At 43.2% G+C, this 22,844-nt stretch overlaps 2 protein-coding genes across 3 annotated transcripts in view; one reads left to right on the forward strand and one right to left on the reverse strand.

The window, feature by feature from the left end:
- Nucleotides 1-4,437: 4,437 nt before the first annotated feature.
- On the reverse strand, nucleotides 4,438-17,566 carry ddx5 (DEAD (Asp-Glu-Ala-Asp) box helicase 5). The gene is made up of 13 exons (XM_078225769.1): nucleotides 17,143-17,566; nucleotides 16,433-16,604; nucleotides 15,510-15,606; nucleotides 13,616-13,749; nucleotides 12,725-12,790; nucleotides 12,497-12,638; nucleotides 12,249-12,409; nucleotides 11,436-11,608; nucleotides 8,866-8,976; nucleotides 7,575-7,636; nucleotides 7,435-7,494; nucleotides 5,931-6,155; nucleotides 4,438-5,353 (listed from the first exon to the last, which is right to left on the reverse strand). The coding sequence occupies exons 1-13, from the start codon at nucleotides 17,187-17,189 to the stop codon at nucleotides 4,839-4,841; spliced, it is 1,965 nt and encodes a 654-aa protein (XP_078081895.1). The 5' UTR covers nucleotides 17,190-17,566; the 3' UTR covers nucleotides 4,438-4,838.
- A 205-nt stretch (nucleotides 17,567-17,771) lies between these two features.
- The window catches only part of LOC144501766 (centrosomal protein of 95 kDa-like), a 54,979-nt gene continuing 49,906 nt past the window's right edge, over nucleotides 17,772-22,844 (forward strand). Inside the window, exon 1 of one of the 2 annotated variants that reach the window (XM_078225760.1) lies at nucleotides 17,772-18,017. In XM_078225760.1, the coding sequence (XP_078081886.1) occupies nucleotides 17,996-18,017 (22 nt within the window). In that variant the 5' untranslated portion in view covers nucleotides 17,772-17,995. Of the gene's footprint in view, nucleotides 18,018-18,861; nucleotides 19,039-22,844 lie in introns of those variants that run through there. The other variant, XM_078225759.1, reaches the window with a different exon arrangement.

A 22,844-nucleotide genomic window follows, 5' to 3' on the forward strand; every position in this document is an offset into this window, starting at 1 on the left:
TATTCCCTCTATGGCAAGAATATTTGCTCTTGATTCGAAAGGTCCTATATATATATATAAATAATATATCATATATTATTCTTATATCATTATATGGTGTGCTGGCCTTTATCAATCGAGGGATTGAGTTTAGGAGTCCGGGGATAATGATGCAGCTATATAAGACCGTCGTCAGACCCCACTTGGAGTACTGTGCTCAGTTCTGGTCGCCTCATTCCAGGAAGGATGTGGAAAAGATTGAAAGGGTGCAGAGGAGATTTACAAGGATGTTGCCTGGATTGAGTGGCATGCCTTATGAGGATAGGCTGAGGGAGCTTGGTCTTTTCTCCTTGGAGAGACGTAGGATGAGAGGAGACCTAATAGAGGTATATAAGATGTTGAGAGGCATAGATCGGGTGGACTCTGTGGCTTTTTCCCAGGGTGGAAATGGTTGCTATGAGAGGACACAGGTTTAAGGTGCTGGGGGGTAGGTACAGGGGAAATGTTAGGGGGAAGTTTTTCACACAGGGTGGTGGGCGAGTGGAATCGGCTGCCGTCAGTGGTGGTGGAGGCAAACTCAATAGGGTCTTTTAAGAGACTCCTAGATGAGTACATGGGACTTAATAGGATGGAGGGTTATAGGTAGGCCTAAAAGGTAGGGATATGTTCAGCACAACTTGTGGGACTGAAGGGCCTGTTTTGTGCTGTAGTTTTTCTATGTTTTCTGTTTCTATAACTGCAATAAAATGTTTCTGGTTTGTGAGAGGGAGGTCATGCCTCACGAACCTGGTGGTGTTTTTTGAAGAAGTGACCAAAATGGTTGACGAAGGAAGGGCCGTGGATGTTGTCTATATGGACTTTAGTAAAGCGTTTGACAAAGTCCCTCATGGTAGGCTAGTGAAAAAGGTTGGATCCCATGGGATAAAGGGGGAGGTGGCTAGATGGGTGGAGAATTGGCTTGGTCATAGAAGACAGAGGGTGGTAGTGGAAGGGTCTTTTTCCGGCTGGAGGCCTGTGACTAGTGGTGTACCGCAGGGCTCTGTATTGGGACCTCTGCTGTTTGTGATTTATATAAATGATCTGGAAGAAGGAGTAACTGGGGTGATCAGTAAGTTTGCGGACGACACAAAACTGGCAGGACTTGCAGATAGTGAGGAACATTGTCAGAGGCTACAGAAGGATATAGATAGGCTGGAAATTTGGGCAAGGAAATGGCAGATGGAGTTCAATCCTGATAAATGCGAAGTGATGCATTTTGGTGGGAATAATGTAGGGAGGAGCTACACGATAAATGGAAGAACCATAAAGGGTGTAGAGACGCAGAGGGACCTGGGTGTGCAAGTCCACAGATCTTTGAAGGTGACGTCACAGGTGGAGAAGGTGGTGAAGAAGGCATATGGCATGCTTGCCTTTATAGGACGGGGCATAGAGTATAAAAGTTGGGGTCTGATGTTGCAGATGTATAGAACGTTGGTTCGGCCGCATTTGGAATACTGCGTCCAGTTCTGGTCGCCACACTACCAGAAGGACGTGGAGGCTTTGGAGAGAGTACAGAGGAGGTTTACCAGGATGTTGCCTGGTATGGAGGGGCTTGGTTATGAGGAGAGATTGGGGAAACTGGGGTTGTTCTCCTTGGAAAGACGGAGGATGAGGGGAGACTTAATAGAGGTGTATAAAATTATGAAAGGCATAGATAGGGTGAACGGTGGGAAGCTTTTCCCCGGGTCGGTGGTGACGTTCACGAGGGGTCATAGGTTCAAGGTGAAGGGGGGGAGGTTTAACACAGATATCAGAAGGACATATTTCACACAGAGGGTCGTGGGGGCCTGGAATGTGTTGCCGGGCAAGGTGGTGGAGGCGGACACACTGGGAACGTTTAAGACTTATCTAGACAGCTATATGAACGGAGTGGGAATGGAGGGATACAAAAGAGTGATCTAGTTTGGACCAGGGAGCGGCGCGGGCTAATTGTTCCTGGTTTCTCGTTTCAAGGCTTCATTCTACGATCATCTTGCTGGTGCCAGTACAGAGTGATACTGCGGATAGTTGGGAACCTGTCTCGGGGGCAGGGGATTCATATGGTGTTCGTGGAAGTGGAAATGACTAGGGTTGGGAAGCATTTTCCGATCGGGGCCATTGTGATCTCCTGGACTCGTTTCGATCGCCTCAGGGGGTCGGAGAGGAATTTCCCAGATTTTCTTTTCCCCATATTGGCCCTGGGGTTTTTCACTCTGGGTTTTCGCCTCTCCCTGGAGATCACATGGTCTGGAATGGGGGGGTGGGGGTAAGTTAATAGGTTGTAATGAACAAAGCATCGTAGCTGTGAGGGACAGCTCGGTGGATAGGATATTGGTATGTAGATAGGCTGGAAAATTGGGTGGGGATCCTGGATTCAGGATTCAATCCTGGACTGGGGAGCGGCGCGGGCTTGGAGGGCCGAAGGGCCTGTTCCTGTGCTGTATTGTTCTTTGTTCTTGTTCTTTGAACTCAAATCCTCTTATCATTTGCCTAATAGCTTGCTGCACCTCTCCACTCATTGACTGGTATAGAAGTACACCCACACTTCCCACTATCACCATCATTAAATAATACTCTTCCTGTCTCCTCTCCCCACCCGTGTGTAACTTATTTAGCCACATTGTACTGGATCTGCCATGTTTGCCCATTCACTCAACTGGAAGCCTCCTTACATCCTCCCCACAACGCCATCCAGTTTTGTAGTTACATTTGGTTCCCTCATTCAGGTCATATATCACATCATGAACAGTTGGGGCCCCCAAGCACTGACTAGTGTGATACCCCACTAAAAGAAAACGAATTTCTCTTTCCTGTCAACCAATTCTCAGTCTATGTCAACTACACCCAATCAAGTGTGCTTTAAATTTTGCCTACTAACCAAGGGACCTTATCAAAAGCCTTCTGAAAGTCCAAATATACCACATCCACTGTTTCTCCCTGTTAGTAACTCCCTCAAAAACAACTAGATTTAAGCACAATTTGCCCTTCAAAAATCTATGCTTGTTTTGTCCAATCCCATTAATGCTTTCCAAATGTTAGCACATTAATATTTTCCCCACTACTGGTATCAGGGCTGGTCTGTAACTTTCCCTTTTCTCAAATAATGTGGTTACATTTGCCACCCTCCAAATCTGTAGGAACTGCTCCAGAGGCCATTGAATTTTGGAAGATTACCACCATTGCATCCAATACTCCATTTCCTTTAATACTCTTGTAATTTCTTTTCAGCCTTTAACCAAGCCCTTTGGCCCAACTTGTCCAAAGGGCAGCATGGACAAGTTGGGCCAAAGGGCCTGTTTCCATGCTGTAAACCTCTATGAACTTCTCCAGCACCATTGTCAAGTCCAGGTGGCACAATGACTAGCACTGCTGCCTCAGTGCCAGAGACCCAGGTTCAATTCCTGGCTTGGGTCACTATGGAGTCTGCATATTCTCCCCATGTCTGTGTTGCTTTCTTCCAGGTGCTCCAGCTTCCTCCCAGTCTGAAAGATGTGCTGGTGAGTTGCATTGGCCAAGTTAAATTCTCCCTCAATGTACCTGAGCAGGCACTGGAGTGTGGCGACTAGGAGACTTTCAGTAACTTTATTGCAATGTGAATGTAAGCCTACTTGTGACAAAAACAATTCCACCCACTTGGATTTTGTTCAAATATTTCTGGGAGGTTATTTGTTCCCTCTAATGAAGGCAAAACCAAGTGTTCAACTTTTCTGCCATTTCTTTGTTACCCACTACAATTTCCCTGGCTTACTGCAAGGGACATTTGTTTTCAATCTTTTCACATTTACAGAGCCTGTAGTTTCTATGCTAACTGCAAATTTTCTCTTATTGTTCCCCTCGGTCACATTTTTTGCTCTTGCTGAATTCTATAATGCTTCCAGTCCTCAGACATGCTGTTTTCTGGCAATTTTGTGTCTCCCGAATTTCTTATTTTTGCACCAGACAGGAGTAAATGATAGTAACTCATGTACACAAAAGAACATGAACCATTGCCTATCCACCCCTTTAAAGTTCCCCAATCTATCCTTACCAATTCATGCCCAGTTTCCTTTATTTTAGATTCAGGACCCAAGCTTCAAATTTTACTTCACTCAGTCCTCAAGAATTCTATATTATGGTTGGTCTTCCCCAAGGCACAAAGTGATAATACTCAGTTCCCAGTTGAGAATAGTCTATTCTCTGGTTGGTTCCTCAAATTTGTCTCTACGAAAACCATCACACGCACTCCAGGACTGGAATGGTACAGTACAGGCCATTACCAGTTTGGTTTGTCCAATCTAAAAGTTACCCATGATTGCAGTTGTACCCTTATTGCATTTGATTTTTTGTTTAATACCTTCCCTTACTTCCAGGGGAAGTAGACAACTCCTACATTTTCTGCCCCAACCACAAATGGGGTACTTTGTCAGGACATGCAGTCAAATGAACCATGTAAACTGAAGTGCATTAATTTAAGCTCAATCCCAAGGATTCATTTTTTTAATTTTTATTTAAAATGACACTGGCAGTTACATACATACAGAACTCCAAGACTTTCAAATTTCCTTATTGGAAGGACATGCATCTTTACATACGCTGTGGTACTTTTTATGCATAAGTTAAACTTGTATAATATTAATCTGCCATTCTAATAGAAAAACACTAACAAAAAATTTCCAAGGAATGTAAAGTAACAAAAAAATTAAATAGTGGGGAAAGTGCACCAATCCTACTGCTGCACTGCAGTCTTTCCTGGAATATCAATGGTTTCTAATCTTAAAGAACTTTCTCATCCTCTCCTCAAACAAAAATGGTACAGTACAAGTCAGAAGAGAATGAAAAAACTCAACATCTAGTTCAATAAGTTACTTCTGCATTCCTCCATATGCAAGAGGCATAGGGTAACCAGTTTGTGTCTGGAAACCCATCCCCATTAAAGGTGGGGGTGGATACTGATACTGAGCTCCCACAGATGGCTGCTGACCAATGCCATTGCTCTGCATGGCACTAGGACCAGAATGACCACTTCCAAACTGCTGCACTTTGCCACTGATAGCCTTGTAACCATTTTGATTCTGACTGGCATATGAACCAGCTCCTTGGTTCACAGATCCTGGGAAACTGGAGGAACTTCCAAACCGAGACATACTTCCAAAATTGTTCGTGGAGCCAAACTTCCCAGAGCCAAAGGCATTTTGGCTGGCTGTGGTGTAACTTTGAGTGTTAAAACCATTCTCCCTTCCGCCTGGTCCGTATACCCTGTCCAAGCTATCCCTATTCCTAAAACCATTATAACCCCCACCCCGGTTGGAACCAGAAAATCTGTCTCTTCTGTCATCACGGCGATCATCTTTATAGCCACCCCTACCCCTGGAACGACCTGTTTAAAAACAAACATTAGTACAATTATAAAAACAATTCAGACTCAAGTACAATCTTGATCACTGAAATTACCTAAACAAAATTACTCACCAACTGCCCTTTTGGCTGAATCAGATTGCTCCCCTCCCCCTAAATCAGATTAATCCAGCATAGCCCGAAACCTCAATCTCAAACCCACCTTTCCATAAATCTGATTAATTTATTTGGATAGTACCCCTTCCTCCTATATCCTGGTCTAAATTTCCCCTTTGTCTTAACCTTACTGTCTCCATGCATTTCATGGTGTGATTACTGTCCATGTTCCTCATGCTGGTTTGGTTCAATCACCCATTATACTCCAGCAGCAGCTGTATTTTCAGCCACTTAGTCCTCATTCAATTTTCTTCCCCCAAACCCTTTCACCTCCCTGTCCTACTTCAAAACCCAAGTCTTACTTCACTTTTGGCTATTCCAACCCCTCAATCAACTGGGCTTCAGAAAGTTTAGATTGAAGCATTTTACATAAAAATTAAGGTTACTATTAAAATCTCAATCCAAAGTTTAATGTTTGCAGAATATAAAATGTACTCAATTACCTGAACCTCTGTCTTCTACCATCTGTATTAGTTTTGGGTTGATAGCCTGATTTGCTTCACGAAGCACAGAGATAAGGTCATTTGCTTGCTTTATGTTGCCAGGAGTAAAGAACGTGTAAGCGGTGCCAGTTTTGGAACTGCGGGCAGTTCGCCCAATGCGGTGAATATAGTCTTCAGAGGAGTTAGGGTAGTCATAATTGATGACAAATTTCACATCTTCAACATCTGTAAAGTGTTGCAGTGTTGCAAAAGCAGGTGCAAATTATGCACACCACAACAGTCAGATCAAAAACAGGAGTTAGCAATTGAGCAAACAGCTGCAGCATCATGACTGTAAAGCAAATGTTAAAACAACCCTTAATTCAAATCCTGTGGGAATACTACTGTGGGAAGAGAAAACAATGCACACTCCCCTTAAAAAAAAGCAACCCAAAATCTGAGAGAGATACTTTGAGATCTTACCATTGGGAGTATGCATTCACTAGTCCATTCCCAAGTCAGCGAACTCCCCACATGTTATCAAGTGACATCCGGATGCTTCTACACAGTTGGGGCCACTTTGTACATTGTTGCCTCTTCATGTGCCATTCAGGACCTTAGAACAGTCAGGCAAGGTCCTTCCTACACATTCATGAGAAGCTCAGGATTCAGGCCACACTGCACGTCTTGCCAAGACCAAAATAGACTACAATTAAACAAAGCCCAAATGGACACCTATATTCCCAATACCTCCCTACTCCATTTTCCTTTTGACATCTTGTCTAGGCAAGCACTTCTAAGAAGCCAGTGTTCACTTGAGAAAATGTCTCTGTTTGGCAGGTCCTGACATGACTAATATGCATTAGGTGAGGGAGGAACTTAAGACGAGGGCATTACACTGCTGGATTACCAGTGTTGTCTAAAGCTGGGGTCTACCAAATTTCGTTAACTTGTGCCAGTACTCACCACCAATTTCTGAAAGAGGACCTTACTGATGTAACACTGCTCTCTCCATTAAAAATAGAAACATGAAGCATTGAACAAAGTTAACATTAAGATACTTGTTCAGCGCACTATTTTGGTAAACTCACTACAGCTTGTAAAAAAAATTTAGATAAGGGAGAAAAATGAAAAAAAGTAGGGTACAATAAAAGTGAAGTAAACAAATGAACCAAGATTTTATGAATGAGAAGTGGCAAGTGCTTCAAGTCATCCAGGGCGAGAACAGGTTTTTAGGGTGGCGGGCTAATGTTGACCATTCTGCCTTTTGAAGATTACTGGCACACAATGCTCTCTGCTCAGCATCTCTGTACTCGACTGGGTAGCTGCCAGCCGATCACATCGATTAGTCCTCCTTCCCCCTCTCGAGTCCTCGAACTGTCATGCCTAGGCCCTGCCACAAAGACTGCACCTTTACACAACTTAGAAAAAAAAACGCAAGAAATGTTAAAGAAAGCAACGATATACTTTCTTTAAATCTTTGAATAAAGTGGGGAAAGACAGAAGTCGAATTGGCATTACTAACCTAAACCTCTAGATGCAACATCTGTGGCAATAAGGATTGGTGCTTTGCCTGACCGAAACTCTGGGGAGAAAAAAAACAAAGTTAAACCTTGCATACTTAGAAAAGCAAGTAGATAAAGTTAAAGCTGGAGCACTACTTACCATTTAGAACCCAGTCACGCTCTGGCTGACTCTTGTCACCATGAATACACATTGCTGGCCATCTATAAACCAATTATAATTGACATACATGAAATGTCCAAAATTTTTTTTTAATAAAAAGTGTTTTAGACTAGATTAAAGTGCAGTTAACTACAAAGAAAGCTGAATGTCAGTTCAAATCCATCTCATTGGAGATTTTTCACATCCCCATCCAAAGCAGTTTCAGCTTTGTCTCAAATAAATTGAGTTATAGGCAAAGTTTAGAGGATCATACAGCTTTTCATTGGACTTGAAGGTGGCAACACAACTAAAATTACACAAGACTTGAAAATAACATTACATTTATTCATGTTTTGTTACTGTGCCACCTACAAGAGCAGACTGATGTGAAGCTGTGGTTCAGAGGACACAACGGCCATGTATTTTATGCTGGTCTATCAGGGGAATTTCAGACCACAATGCTGGAGACTACCAACCTTAAAGTGTAAAATCAGAAAATGCTAGAAATACTTGGATCCAAAAATCAAAAAAATCTACACGTGCATGCAAAGCAGGAAACAGGGACATCATTTGTAACCGAAATTGAATTCATGTTATGCCCCCTGTGAAGTGCCTAATCATAGACAAATCTCTCACTTGGCACAGATTTTCTGGCAGCATCTTCATTCCCTTTGACCCGAGAAGACTAATCTCTTCCATCTTATCATGGACTGTCCTTTGGTTCTTGTCCCACCCACTCCTTTCATCTCTTCCCAGTTCTGATGAAAAGTCAACCTGAAATGTTAAACTTTATTTCTCCACAGATGCTGCATGGCCTGCTCAGTATTTCGGGTTTTTAAGTACCTGTAGCATTCAGGTTTTTAAATAATGTGCATCTTTACACCCTTTGCAGAAGAGGCTGGATTTTCGTGATGAACTACTAATTGAACATGCCTGCTGCAGCCAATAGGCCCTCGAATTGGACTCTAACCCAGAGCTTCTGATCCAACAGGAATGCTACCATGGCACTAAAGATGCCTAGCTTTTTAAAAGCTAAAACCTATGCATTTTAGCCAAACCATTTCATATTCAGTTTTGAATCTCTTCCAATGCCCCCAATCCCAAATGTGTATTTACAAAAACCACCAACTGGACATAAGCTCAAAATGTAAAGCTTATTCGCAAGAAAAAAAGGTTTGAACACAGCAGCAATCAATTCAAACAAGCCAAACATCTGTTCAGACAGAACCCATCTCAAAACAATTTCACATTCGATTTAACAAACATGGGCAAGTTTAACAATTACACTAACCCATCTCTCCTCATTCGCCTTGTAAGCTCATCACATCTCCGTTTGGTTTCCACAAAAATGATAGTTTTGTTTTCTTTTTCACTCATTATTTCTTCCATCAACCTGAGCAATCTGGAAATTTATAAAACAGCAATAAAGGTTTAGCATTTCTGCAGCTTGAACGATAGCAAGATTCAAACAAAAGGCTGCAAAGAGATTAGACACATGGGCAACAGGGTGGCAGATGGAGTATAATGTGGGGAAAAGAACATTGGATGCAAATGCATGCAGTCAATGGCTAACATCCTAGTGGTTACTACTGACCAGAAACTGAACCACCTGTATAAAATATGAAACTATTTAGAGAACACCTGACTCCCAAAAGTCTGTCCATCAGGAGTTTGAAAGAACACTCTCCACTCACCTGGATGAGCTCTGCTCCAACAATACTGAAGCAGCTCAATACCATTCAGGACAAAGGCACCCCCACCCACCACTGGCACAATGGCAGCACTCTGCAACATCTACAAGATGTACTGCAGCAACACACCAAGGTTCCTGTGACAGGATGTTCCAAATCTGTGACATCTACCACTCAAAAAATGTGAAGGGCAGTGGATGCATGGGACCACCACTACAAGTTCCCCTCCTAAGCTCCACACCAAGAGTCTGGAATTTCCTTCATATTGTGGGTACACCTACACAAGCTGCCACTGTTCAAAGCAGCGGTTCACCACCACCTCCAAGGGCAATTAATAAATGGACAATAAATACCGGCTTGGCCATATCACACAAGCAAAGGTACAGCAAGTAATTAGGATGGCAAATGGCACATCCTTTATTCCAGGGGGATTAGAGTACAAGAATAAAGAAGTTTTGCTACATTTGTACAGGGCTATGGTGAGGCTATAGTTGTAGTACCATGTGCAGCTTGGGACTCCAGGATATATCCATATTGGAGGCAGTATAGCAAAGGCACACCAGTGTCGCCACCCTTCCCATACGCCAGGTGAGTGCTGTCCTCCAAATGAGGAGAAACGAAGGAAATTGGATCTAAAGAGCAAGAGGCAATATCACTAGATATACTAGATTCTGAAGGAGCTAGATACAGCATACAGGACTGAGATGAAGATGATGCTGTGAATGCACCAAAAATGGAGGGAGGTGGATTTTTAATCTCAGAAAAGGGATATGGGGAGCTGACGCAGAACTTATTGAATGGCAGAGCAGGCTCAAATTGGCCACTTGGGTCTACTCATGACTGAAAGGATTATGTAGTTAGCATAAAAACTGAAACAAGAACTTTCAATGTGTAAACCCTCGGTGCTAAGAGACCCAAAACTTCCAAGATCTGGATAATCAGAGCAACTGACCTCAAACCAAATGTTTTCTTCCCTCTACAACAATCTGGAAAGTTCAGGTGCATGAACAGTTAAAGCTTTGCTATGAAACCAGCTTCACAACTTAATTTGTTTTGATAATAAACTGTAGTAACTGTGAAGGTAAATAAATGCAGGAGGCACAGTGGCATAGTGGTTAGCACTGCTGCCCAAGTGCCAGGGACCTGGGTTCAGTTCTGGCCTCAGGTGGCTCTGTGCGAGTTTCCTCCCACACTCACGAAGATGTGGGGCTTAGGATGATTGGCCATGCTAAATTGCCCCTTAGTGCTAGGAGGATTTGAGATAGTGCCTGGGTGGAATAGAATAAACTCGGACATTTGGAATCTTATGGAGGTCATTTGAGATTACAAGTACTGATATCAGGAACATTTCCAAATATCTTTTTCTAGTTACAAGAAGGATGTAAATAAGGTTGAAAGAGTGCAGAGAAGGTTCACAAGGATGTTGCTGGGACTTGAGAAGCCGAGTTACAGAGAGAGATTGAATAGGTTGGGACTTTATTCCCTGGAGCGTAGAAGATTGAGGGGAGATTTGATAGAGGTGTATAAGATTTTGATGGGTATAGATAGAGTGAATGCAAGCAGGCTTTTTCCGCTGAGGCTAGGGGAGAAAAAAAACCAGAGGGTATGGGTTAAGGGTGAAAGGAGAAAAGTTTAAAGGGAATATTAGGGGGGGCTTCTTCACGCAGAGTGTGGTGGGAGTGTGGAATGAGCTGCTGGATAAAGTGGTAAATGCGGGGTCACTTTTAACATTCATGGATGAGAGGGGTGTGGAGGGATATGGTCCAAGTGCAGGTCAGTGGGATGAGGCAAAAAATGGTTCGGCACAGACAAGGGCCAAAAGGCCTGTTTCTGAGCTGTAATTTTCTATGGTTCTATGGAAGAAAAAGCATCAGCAGGGGAAAGGTGACATGAGATGCAGATGCTACACTCAGTCCCTGGCTACTAGAATACTGTAGCAGTTTGTGATGGGGAGAAAAATTTTAACTTGATTGCACAAATCACATTATTGATTTGGAAGGCAAAGTGTACCACTAGTAAGATGGTTACTTAGATAAAAAGGAGCTCTCTCGCTATGCCAGGAAAGCGCAAGACTTCAGCAGATGCATTAAACAATTTGAACAGATGCAAATCAAAGCTTCCCTTTAAGTGATTTGATGCAGAGGTGAAGCAAGGGTAAAAATTTACTTACTTATCATCTTTCTCAACCTCCTGGCACACATCTATAATCTGCAGGATGTTGTGATTGGCACTAAGTTCCAATGCACCAATGTTAATTTGAACGTATTCCTTCAAGAAATCTTCAGCCAACTGTCTAACTTCTTTGGGCCAAGTTGCACTCCACATCAAGGTTTGCCTGTCAGGCTACAAAAGAAAGAAATGGGAATACCCAAATAGTCCACAAAAAGGTGATAACAAGAACTCATTACCCTTTCCTTTCCCCCATTCCAACCAGAAAAGGGGCAGCATGGTGGCACAGTGGTTAGCACTGCTGCCTCAGCGCCAAGGACCCAAGTTCAATTCCCAGCTTGGGTCATTGTCAGTGTGGAGTTTACACATCCTCTCCATGTCTACGTGAGTTTCCTCTGGGTGCTCCGGTTTCCTCCCACAGTCCAAAGATGAAGATTAGGTGGATTGGCCATGCTAAATTGACCCTAGTGTCAGGGGGATTAGCTAGGGTAAATGCATGGGGTTATATGAATAGGGCCTGGGTGGGATAGTGGTCGGTGCAGACTTGATGGGCTGAATAGTCTCCTTCTGCACTGTAGGATTCTATGATTCTAAGACATCTGAATAAACACTTGAAGAACAAATTTCAAAACACAACCAATGAGTTGAGTTGCAGCTGCTCCACAGTGACACCCTTGGTCAATTAAAATATTGCAACAGAAAGACATTTGTAATCAGCTTTAAGATGGCTCTGAATAGACCAATTAGTCAGACATTTTAAAAACCTATTAGTCAACATTTAGGTTGAGCCCTGTTAAAGAAAAATGTCACTTACTCGGATCTGTTCAACAATTTTTCTGATCTGTGGTTCAAAGCCCATGTCAAGCATGCGGTCTGCTTCATCAAGTACCAGATATGTACATCTCCTGAGATTGGTCTTCCCAGCTTCCAAAAAGTCTATCAATCTACCAGGGGTTGCAATGCATATTTCCACACCTAAAGCATAGTAAGTAGACAACACACTGATTTATCATGAACATTACTGAGAAATACAGATAATATTAATGTCATTACAAACAATACCTCTTTCAAGATCCCGAATCTGTGGGCCCTTTGGCGCTCCTCCATAAATACATGTTGATTTTAGACGGGATGCTCTTCCATAATCATGTGCCACATGTTGTACTTGTTGAGCCAGCTCTCTAGTTGGTGCCAGTACCAGACACTAAGGAGAGAGAAAAAAACTTTTAAACTAATGTCAAATGTGAATCTGCTACCAATTCTTGAAAACCAAGTGAACATACAACTTACTATAGGACCATCTCCACGTTCCAGGAAAGGCTGGTGATTTATGTGCACAATGGCAGGCAGCAAGTACTACAAAAATAAAAGTACAATTGCCAAAGCTTAATTATACAGTCTTAGGAATAAGGGTCAGCAGCAGGGTTTCAAAATTCTTAGCTATACTATTAAGAATGCACAATTGGTCAGTTAGGGTCAACACAAGTCACTTTGGATAGCAGGATATATCCAAACAAAATAGCACTAAAAACTCCCTCAGATAAACAATGATTTATGCGGTTTGATATTCAAGTTACTTCACATGATAAAGCAAATGAGAGAAACTCATTTATACAATGCTTTCTAATTCTCAAGACTTGCTTTTGAAAAAATTCCTTTACGAAATAAAGATTTAAAAACCCACTATTTTAAAGAGAGGGACAGTGGAGTTAGTGTCCCAGTCAATTGTTTACTCCCTCTGAGCACCACACACCTGGTCATTATCACACTTGAATGCTGGAGTTTGCCGAGTATAAATTGGCCATTGCACTTCTTACATTACAAGCTACTTCAAAAATTACCTTGCAGGACGTAAAGTGCTAAGATATCCAGTGGCCACAAAAGGTATTTATTTGTATAAATGTACTTCTAAAAATAGCCATTTGGACAGAGGTCCTTGAGACGGCAATGAAAATAACCAGGTAATCTGTCTGATGGCACTGGTTGAGGGATAAATATTGATAAGCTTTGAGAACAATGCTACAACAGATGGAACAGTGGCAAGATGCCTCACCCATAAGATTACTTGAACAACAAAACACTGCCTGATACTGCATTAAAGCGGAGGTTTAAGGCTAGGGAGCTCAATGTTGGATTTGGACAAATGGATCAGACGAGTCAACAGTGCACAAGTATACTTACCGCAAGTGTTTTACCAGATCCAGTCTGTGCAATTCCAACCATGTCCTTGCCACTAAGTGCAACAGGCCAACCTTGAGCCTGAATAGCAGTTGGTTCTGTGAAATTTTGCTGCATTAAAACATCCAATACGTATGCTGTGGAATGGGCAGAGGAAAAGAATGAGGGTTACTTTAAAAAAGTTTCAACTGGAACAGATGAGAAAAATATTCTTTGTACAGTGCTTCAGTGGGAAATTTGTACTGTTTATTGTGTCAAGTTTCTACAAGCCAAGATCCTCAAATACAGATCTCCATCCAAGCTACTTTGTTGACATGATAGATGCCAACATTCAAAAGTAACACTTATAGAAACCCTACAGTGCAGAAGGAGGCCATTCGGCCCATCAAGTCTGCACCGACCACAATCCCACCCAGGCCCTACCCCCACATATTTTACCCACTAATCCCTCTAACCTACGCATCCCAGGACTCTAAGGGGCAATTTTTTTAACCTGGCCAATCAACCTAACCCGCACATCTTTGGACTGTGGGAGGAAACCGGAGCACCCGGAGGAAACCCACGCAGACACGAGGAGAATGTGCAAACTCCACACACAGTGACCCGAGCCGGGAATCGAACCCGGGACCCTGGAGCTGTGAAGCAGCAGTGCTAACCACTGCGCTACCGTGCCGCCTCTGGTGGTTTGCTTCTGGGTACTGTACATCTTGCCATTTCCTTTTCGCCCATCATTCACTCCAATGTTACTCCAGCATGCAAAGTCTCCAAGGAAGGGTAAGAAAATTGACAAGACTAAGCATCTGTTTCAATAAGGAGAATCGCTCCCGGCAGCATAGCAAAAGAAACTTGAAATCACACCCGCTCCCTTGTATTAATGAGGTACACCCCCAAATTTACTAAGTTTGCAGATGACACTAAGATTGGTGACAGTGGACAGTGAAGAAAGTTATCTCCAATTGCAATGGGATCTTGATCAATTGGGCAGTAGGCTGATGAATGGCAGATGGAGTTTAATTTAAACAAATGTGAGGTGATGCATTTTGGTACATTGAACCAGGGCAGGACTTAGTTAATGGTAGGGCATTGGGGAGAGTTACAGAACAAAGATCATGGGGTACATGTTCATAGCTCCTTGAAAGTGGAGTCACAGGTGGACAGTAGTGAAGAAGGCACTCAGCGTGCTTGGTTTCATCGGTCAGAACATTGAATACAGGAGTTGGGACGTCTTGTTGAAGTTGTACAAGACATTAGTACGGCCACACTTGGAATACTGTGCACAGTTCTGGTCACCCTATTATAGAAATATTATTAAACTAGAAAGAGTGCAGAAAAGATTTACTAGGATGCTGCCAGGACTTGATGGTTTGAGTTATTAGGAGAGACTGGGACTTTTTTCTCTGGAGTGTAGGAGGCTGAGGGGTGATCGTATAGAGGTCTATAAAACCAAGAGGGGCACAGATCAGTTAGATAGTCAATATATTTTCCCAAAGGTAGGAGAGTCAAAAACTAGAGGGCATAGGTTTAAGCTGAGAGGGGACAGATACAAAAGAGTGTCCAGATGGGCAATTTTTTCACAGAGGGTGGTGAGTGTCTGGAACAAGCTGCCAGAGATAATAGTAGAAGCAGGTACAATTTTCATCTTTTAAAAAGCATTTAGTTACACGGGTAAGATGGGTATAGAGGGATATGGGCCAAATGGGATTAGCTTAGGGGGTTTTAAAAAAAAGGCGGTGTGGACAAGTTGGGCCGAGGGACCTGCTTCCATGCTGTAAACCTTTATGACTATGACACTATTACAAACAATCTCCAGCAATGTATAGGGTTCTGTTCACTGCAACTAGGTGACTTGCTACAAAAGGTAAGCCAAACATTGTGTATAGTTAGTTGCTATACTTACTTGGAAAACTCGCTTCAACAAAGTTGAAAACTGGTTTAGGACAAGTAAGTCCTTTTACTGTGACTTCTTTGTTTCTTCTGTATTGCTCAATATCTTGCTGCAATAATAAACATTGTCAGATCTAATTATTACCATTTAAGCCTTTAACCTCAACTCTTCAAGACTATTCTGCCATTGAGAGATCATGGCTGATTGTGACCCGTTTCCCTTCCCCCATATAAATTTCAGCCAAAACTATTACAGATTTAAAATTGATTGACTCAGGTTCAGTTATAGAAGTGTGCCAACCATCTACCACCCTTTACACAGACCCAATAGTATGAATTTGAAATGTAAAGTGCATTACCACAAAGATAGACATTACACTTGGCAACCCTATCAGCCGAAGTTTAACTGAAATAAAACAAAAGGCGCGTTCATAAACCACCGGCATTTTGTGACTTAAAACAACTGGCGATTTCGATGAGGAAGTACGAGAGATTCGCCGTTGCTTGTTTAGGGAACATGTCCACCAGGGGGAAACCAAACATTGGCTCAGAATACACTATTTACTGAAATATTTCTGTTCAGCAGTATGTATACTCTAGTGGGTGGAGAAAGCTAGTCCATTCGTGACTAATAGGAATGAATCATCGGCACATTTCGGAATAACCCATCAACTCCAAGCGTCATTACCAACATCCTCCTCCACCTTTGCCAAGTCAAAGCATATCATCATGCTGCTTAAGTGGCATCCCCTTACAACCACAGCTGAAAATTGCCCCCCCTGACAACCCATAGCGGAAAATTAACTTATAAACTGCTGAGGACTATCATTTCCTGCGGGACTAACGGTATTTGATTCCGCGACTTTATTTCACCGCCACAAGGGATGGGGAGGGAGGAGGAAGAAAGGAGACGGGGAAGATGCCGGCTGGTCTTACCGCAGGTCGGTTCAGCACGTCTATGTGTTCGACGTAGAAGTTCTTCTCGAATTTGGGCAGCTCCTCCAAGTCCCATTTTCTTTTCCTCAGCTTCTCCCCCGGCTGCCCGAATTTCCTGCCGGGTGGAGGCGCGTTCCTGTTGCCACCGAAGCGAGGTCCACCCGAACCGAACCTGGAAATGGAGGAAAAAAAAAACGTGTAGACCTTTCAAGGAAAAATGGAGCACAAGGCCAAGGTTTAAAGATAATTATCTCTCCCCCCCCATTAAAGGGACACACTGAACATTTCATCAGGTAGTTAGTTCATCGTGACCAGCCACCCCCTCAAAAAAAATCTCCCGGCCATTTTAGATACAAGGAAGAAACCTGCGACACGAGGTCAAATGGAGCATCGAAATATTAAAATGTTAATATAACATTAAACCATGACACGACAAAAGAACACAACTGGATGTTTAAAATGTTTGGAAGACAAAATGATTAAAATTTATGACGGATCTGCCTTATATTAAAATAGTCTCATGTCATGAACTACATTTTTTTAAAAAAAACTACTATAAATGCCACATATGTAAAGGCCGGTCAAGTTTTTGTTTTAACGGACCGCGTGGCGGCCGCTCCCTTTCACCCGTCAGAACGGAACCGGCTTTTTTTTAAAAATCGAAGTAAAACGAATCAGCATTAAAAAAAGAAAAAAAAGCGCAAACTCACCCGCCACGCTCCCGACTACGGTCACCTCTTTCGTAACCTGGCATCATTGAAGGTGGGGAAGGAGAGCTGCGCTGCTTGTGGCTCGGACGGAGAGCGGTGCGTGTGTGTGAGGAAGCCGGTTGGAAGCTGCAGCCAAAATGCCGGTTCCTTGTCCGCCTTTAGTCAAAGCCGGCAAAGAGCGAGCCCGGAACTCATTCCCCCGTATCCCTCCGCAATTCAAAAACTACGTCGCTCCAACTCTGACCCAAATACCCCTCCCTTCCCCCACCCCCTTCCCCTTGCTTGTCGCTTCAACTCCTATGCGCCCTCAACCGCCACCCACCCTTGGCAAAACATTCGATCCTTTCCCCTCGCTCCGCGGGATGCTTTTTTAAAACGCCTTTCGCCGCCCCCATCTTGGATTGGATCGGACCTACTTGGTCTCGCTGAGGGCTACAGGTGAGCGAAGAGTGGCCCTTTCTTCCCCTTGACGACCGGGTGACGTCAATCAAACGGCAAGAGAGGAAAATAAATAGATAATGATTAAAGAATGCTTATTCCCGGTGAATGTTGGTTAAAGATGGAAAATGTACGCGATCTTTTTTTAAAAAAAAATGAAAAACAAATAAAGGCTTTCGGGCGGGGCTCGGGGTTGTGACGCAGTTCCGCGGGCGGGCGGTTGGTGACCTCACGGCGGGAGCCGGTTTAAATGTACAGGGCCGAGTGGCCATGGGAGTGGGCTGGCAGCAAGATGGGGGGGGGTTAGTGTAATGTGAGGAAGTGGCATTTTATTTAATTTAGAAAAGCACCTCCGGCTGCTCTTCATTCCGTCGAAGGAGGGGAGATTCGCGCCGCTTGCACTCGGTGTGACAGGATGGAGATGCAGGACGAGAGAGGTCGGTTCATGTTGACTTGTCTTCAGCTGTAGGCCAGCAGTCAGACTGGACAACTTTCCCAACAAACTTTCCCAGTGATTTCTTTTTTTTAAAAATACCCCTGGAGAAAGGGCTGTCTTTCCTGAGCCGTGGTGAATTACTTGACAAGACAGCTGCCGTGACTTTTCGTATTTATTTTTTTGTTTCAATGGTTTGTTGAGTTATGTCAACCAGGAAATGTTTTTTGCTTATTTGATTTTTTTGCTTGCGCTCTCTCTCTCCCTATCAGCTGTCTCTCTCTCTCCGCTCTCAACTGTCTTGTCAAGTAATTAGCCATGGCCCATGAAGGACCAAAGGCAAGCCCTTTCTCCATTTTAAAGAGAGACAATTTGATCATGTATAATTTGATGAGACATCACTCCTTAAAGTGTAGGGCAAGGCGAGGCCATAAATATACCACAACTGATATAGGGATTGGCACGGTTGGCGTCATTCTGCATGACACTCCAGCCAACTGAGCAAACTAAGTGTCAAGGCAACCAGGCACTTGTTTGGAGACGTCGGTTGGAGCGGTTAAAATAATGGGTGGGGAGGTTCTCGCCCAGCACACTGTTAATTAAAATTGATTGTCAGTCTAATGCTGTAGGTGACAATTCACTGTATGTGTTCATTTCGATGCTAGTTTTTGCTGTCCAGCCACCACCACCACCACCCCCCCCCCTTCTGTAGTTTTACTGTGGTTTATGGGATTAATGTGATGTCAATATCATTTTTCGAAGCTTTCTAGACATTAAACATGTTGAAATGGAGCCTCTACTGGTTTCGCCCCCTCCTGAGGCGAAGTACTCCGCCTTTCTGTGTTGTCGAATCGAAAGTGCTGATGCTTTGTGGCGCAGCATATTCTAGCCAGGCTGTGTTCTCCAAGATTCTTTCCAATTTGCTGTAATGTCTTCGTGTGAAATGTTGAACCTTGGGGATAGGTGTATTATCCAGGTCTTCTGGATTAAAATTCACTTGTACTCTAACAACATTTGTATTTCATGTGAGTAGTATAACTATTGTATGTTTGTAACGTTTGGTAAAGTGTGCCTTGCAGTTGTCAATATTGGATTTTTTTGTTAGATAAAGTGCTTTAAGAACATATTGCTTAACTAATACCCAGATGGTAAATCAGCTAAATATTATCATAAATAATTCTCCAATTCTCCTGTATAGTGAGTGACTCCTGCACCAAAAAGCCAACATATTTTTGTCTACTAGTCTAATACATAATTAAAATAAAGTACATCTAACATCTGTGAACTTTGCGGCTTGCAAATATTGATCAAGTAACATGTTGCTAAAACAAAGCTCCTTGGTAGATTCTCCTATTGCTTTTGTATCACATGGAATGAATGCTACCTGTTAACTGTGCTAATTTGTTTTCTGCTTTGGAACAGTGGATGGGGATGAGGTTGCCTTATCACCTGTTTTGCCCCTGGGGGGCATTTGATAAGTTGCTACACCAAAGGTTAACAAACAAAACAAGATAAGGGCTCATAGAGTTTGGGATAATATATTAGCATGGATAGAAAGCAAGGAGTGGGCATAAATGGGGCCTTTTCCAGTTGGCAAACAGTTAATAGTGGAGTGCTGCAAGAATTAGTGCTAGGCCTCAGCTATTTACAATCTATATTAATGACAGATAAAGAAAGTTTGCTGATACCAAGCTGGGCAGGAAAGTAAGCTGTGAGGAGAACACAGAGGCTGCAAAGAGATAGAACCATAGAAAATTACAGCTCAGAAACAGGCCTTTTGGCCCTTCTTGTCTGTGCCGAACCATTTTATGCCTAGTCCCACTGACCTGCACTTGGACCATATCCCTCCACACCCCTCTCATCCATGAACCCGTCCAAGTTTTTCTTAAATGTTAAAAGTGACCCCGCATTTACCACTTTATCCGGCAGCTCATTCCACACTCCCACCACTCTCTGCGTGAAGAAGCCCCCCCTAATATTCCCTTTAAACTTTTCTCCTTTCACCCTTAACCCATGCCCTCTGGTTTTTTTCTCCCCTAGCCTCAGCAGAAAAAGCCTGCTTGCATTCACTCTATCTATACCCATCAAAATCTTATACACCTCTATCAAATCTCCCCTCAATCTTCTACGCTCCAAGGAATAAAGTCCCAACCTATTCAATCTCTCTCTGTAACTCAGCTTCTCAAGTCCCGGCAACATCCTTGTGAACCTTCTCTGCACTCTTTCAATCTTATTTACATCCTTCCTGTAACTAGGTGACCAAAACTGTACACAATACTCCAAATTCGGCCTCACCAATGCCTTATATAACCTTACCATAACACTCCTCCAACTTTTATACTCGATACTCCGATTTATAAAGGCCAATGTACCAAAGGCACTCTTTACGACCCTATCCACCTGAGACGTCACTTTTAGGGAATTCTGTACCTGTATTCCCAGATCCCTCTGTTCAACTGCACTCTTCAGAGTCCTACCATTTACCCTGTACGTTCTTCTTTGGTTTGTCCTTCCAAAGTGCAATATCTCACACTTGTCTGCGTTAAATTCCATTTGCCATTTTTCAGCCCATTTTTCTAGTTGGTCCAAATCCCTCTGCAAGCTTTGAAAACCTTCCTCACTGTCCACTACACCTCCAATCTTTGTATCATCAGCAAACTTGCTGATCCAATTGACCACATTATCATCCAGATCATTGATATAGATGACAAACAACAATGGACCCAACACCGATCCCTGCGGCACACCACTAGTCACAGGCCTCCACTCAAGAGAAGCAATCCTCCACAACCACTCTCTGGCTTCTTCCATTGAGCCAGTGTCTTATCCAATTTACTACCTCCCCATGTATACCTAGCGACTGAACCTTCCTAACTAACCTCCCATGAGGGACCTTGTCAAAGGCCTTGCTGAAATCCAGGTAGACAACATCAACCGCCTTCCCTTCATCCAATTTCCTGGTAACCTCCTCGAAAAACTCTAATAGATTGGTCAAACATGACCTACCACGCACAAAGCCATGTTGACTCTCCCTAATAAGTCCCTGTCTATCCAAATATTTGTAGATCCTATCCCTTATCACACCTTCCAATAACTTGCCCACCACCGACGTCAAACTTACTGGCCGATAATTTCCCGGATTTCTTTTGGAACCTTTTTTAAACAACGGAACAACATGAGCCACCCTCCAATCATCCGGCACCTCCCCCGTGAATACTGACATTTTAAATATGTCTGCCAGGGCCCCTGCAAGTTCAACACTAGCTTCCCTCAAGGTCCGTGGGAATACCCTGTCCTAGGCAACAAGATGACAAGTGGATTATAATGTAGTGAAGTTATTCACTTTGGTTATTGGAATAGAAAAGCAGAATATTTTTTTAAAAGGTGTGAGTGAAATTTATAGATATTGATGTCCAAAGAGATTTTAGTATGCTTTTACAGGAATGCAGAAAGTAAGCATGCTGTTACAGCAGGCAATTAGGAAGGCAAGTAGCATGTACACCTTATACACCTATGACTGTGCGCCCAAATTCCCCTCAATTCGATTTTCAAGTTTGCTGATGACACCACCATAGTGGGACCGAGTACAGGAATGAGATAGAGAATCTGGTGAACTGGTGCGGCAACAATAATCTCTCCCTCAATGTCAACAAAATGAAGGAGATGACCAATGCCTCTACTTTCTCAAAAGACTAGGGTAATTTGGCATGTCAGCTACGACTCTCTCCAAATTTTACAGATGCACCATGGAAAGCATTCTTTTCTGGTTGTATCACAGCTTGATATGGCTCCTGCTCTGCCCAAGACCGCAAGGAACTACAAACGGTCGTGAATGTAGCCCAATCCATCATGCGAACCAGGCTCCCATCCATTGACTCTGACTACACTTCCTGCTATCTTGGCAAAGCAACCAGCATAATTAAGGATGCCACGCACCCCGGACATTCTCTCTTCCACCTTCTTCCTTTGGGAAAAAGATACAAAAGTCTGAGGTCATGTACCAACCGACTCGAACAGCTTCTTCCCTTCTGCCATCAGACTTTTTGAATGGACTTGCCTTGCATTAAGTTGATCTTTCTCTACACCCTAGCTATGACTGTAACACTACATTCTGCACTCCCTCCTTTCCTTCTCTATGAACGGTATGTTTTGTCTGTATAGCACGCAAGAAACAATACTTTTCACTATATGTTAATACATGTGACGAAGTGAATCAAATCAAAGCACCGTTGGCCTTTATTGCAAGTGGATTGCTATACAAGAATAAAAGCATTGTTGCAATTGTGCAGGGTTTTGGTCAGACTAGGGCTGGAATACTTTGAGCAGTTTTGGATCTCCACATTTAAGAAATGATGTGGAGATGCTGGCATTGGATTGGGGTGGGCACAGTACAAAGAACAAAGAAAATTACAGCACAGGAATAGGCCCTTTGGCCTTCCAAGCCTGCACTGATCATGCTGCCCGACTTAACTAAAACCCCCTACCCTTCTGGGGACCATATCCTTCTATTCCCATCCTATTCATGTATTTGTCAAGACGCTCCTTAAAAGTCACTATTGTATCCGCTTCCACTACCTCCTCCGACAGCGAATTCCAGGCACCCACCACCCTCTGTGTAAAAAAAAAAAAAACTTGTCTCGTACATACATCTCCTTTCAAACTTTGCCCCCCACACCTTAAACCTATGCCCTCTGGTAATTGACTCTTCCTCCCTGGGGAAAAAACTTCTGACTATCCATTCTGTCCATGCCTCTCAATCTTGTAGACTTTTATCAGGTCGCCCCTCAACCTCCGCCGTTCCAGTGAGAACAAACTAAGTTTCTCTAACCTC

This window comes from Mustelus asterias, chromosome 12 (genome assembly GCF_964213995.1).
Source record: "Mustelus asterias chromosome 12, sMusAst1.hap1.1, whole genome shotgun sequence".
In the NCBI taxonomy this organism is placed as follows: Eukaryota; Metazoa; Chordata; class Chondrichthyes; order Carcharhiniformes; family Triakidae; genus Mustelus; species Mustelus asterias.

Bases quoted from the DNA above. Each gene is read 5' to 3' on its own strand.
- ddx5 (XM_078225769.1), bottom strand. From the start codon at position 17,189: ATGATGCCAGGTTACGAAAGAGGTGACCGTAGTCGGGAGCGTGGCGG. The intron at 12,791-13,615 runs GTAAGTATACTT...TTATTTTTGTAG, and splicing joins GATCTGGTAAAACACTTGCG to TACTTGCTGCCTGCCATTGT. The intron at 7,495-7,574 runs GTAAGTAGTGCT...TTTTCTCCCCAG, and splicing joins GCGTGACTGGGTTCTAAATG to AGTTTCGGTCAGGCAAAGCA.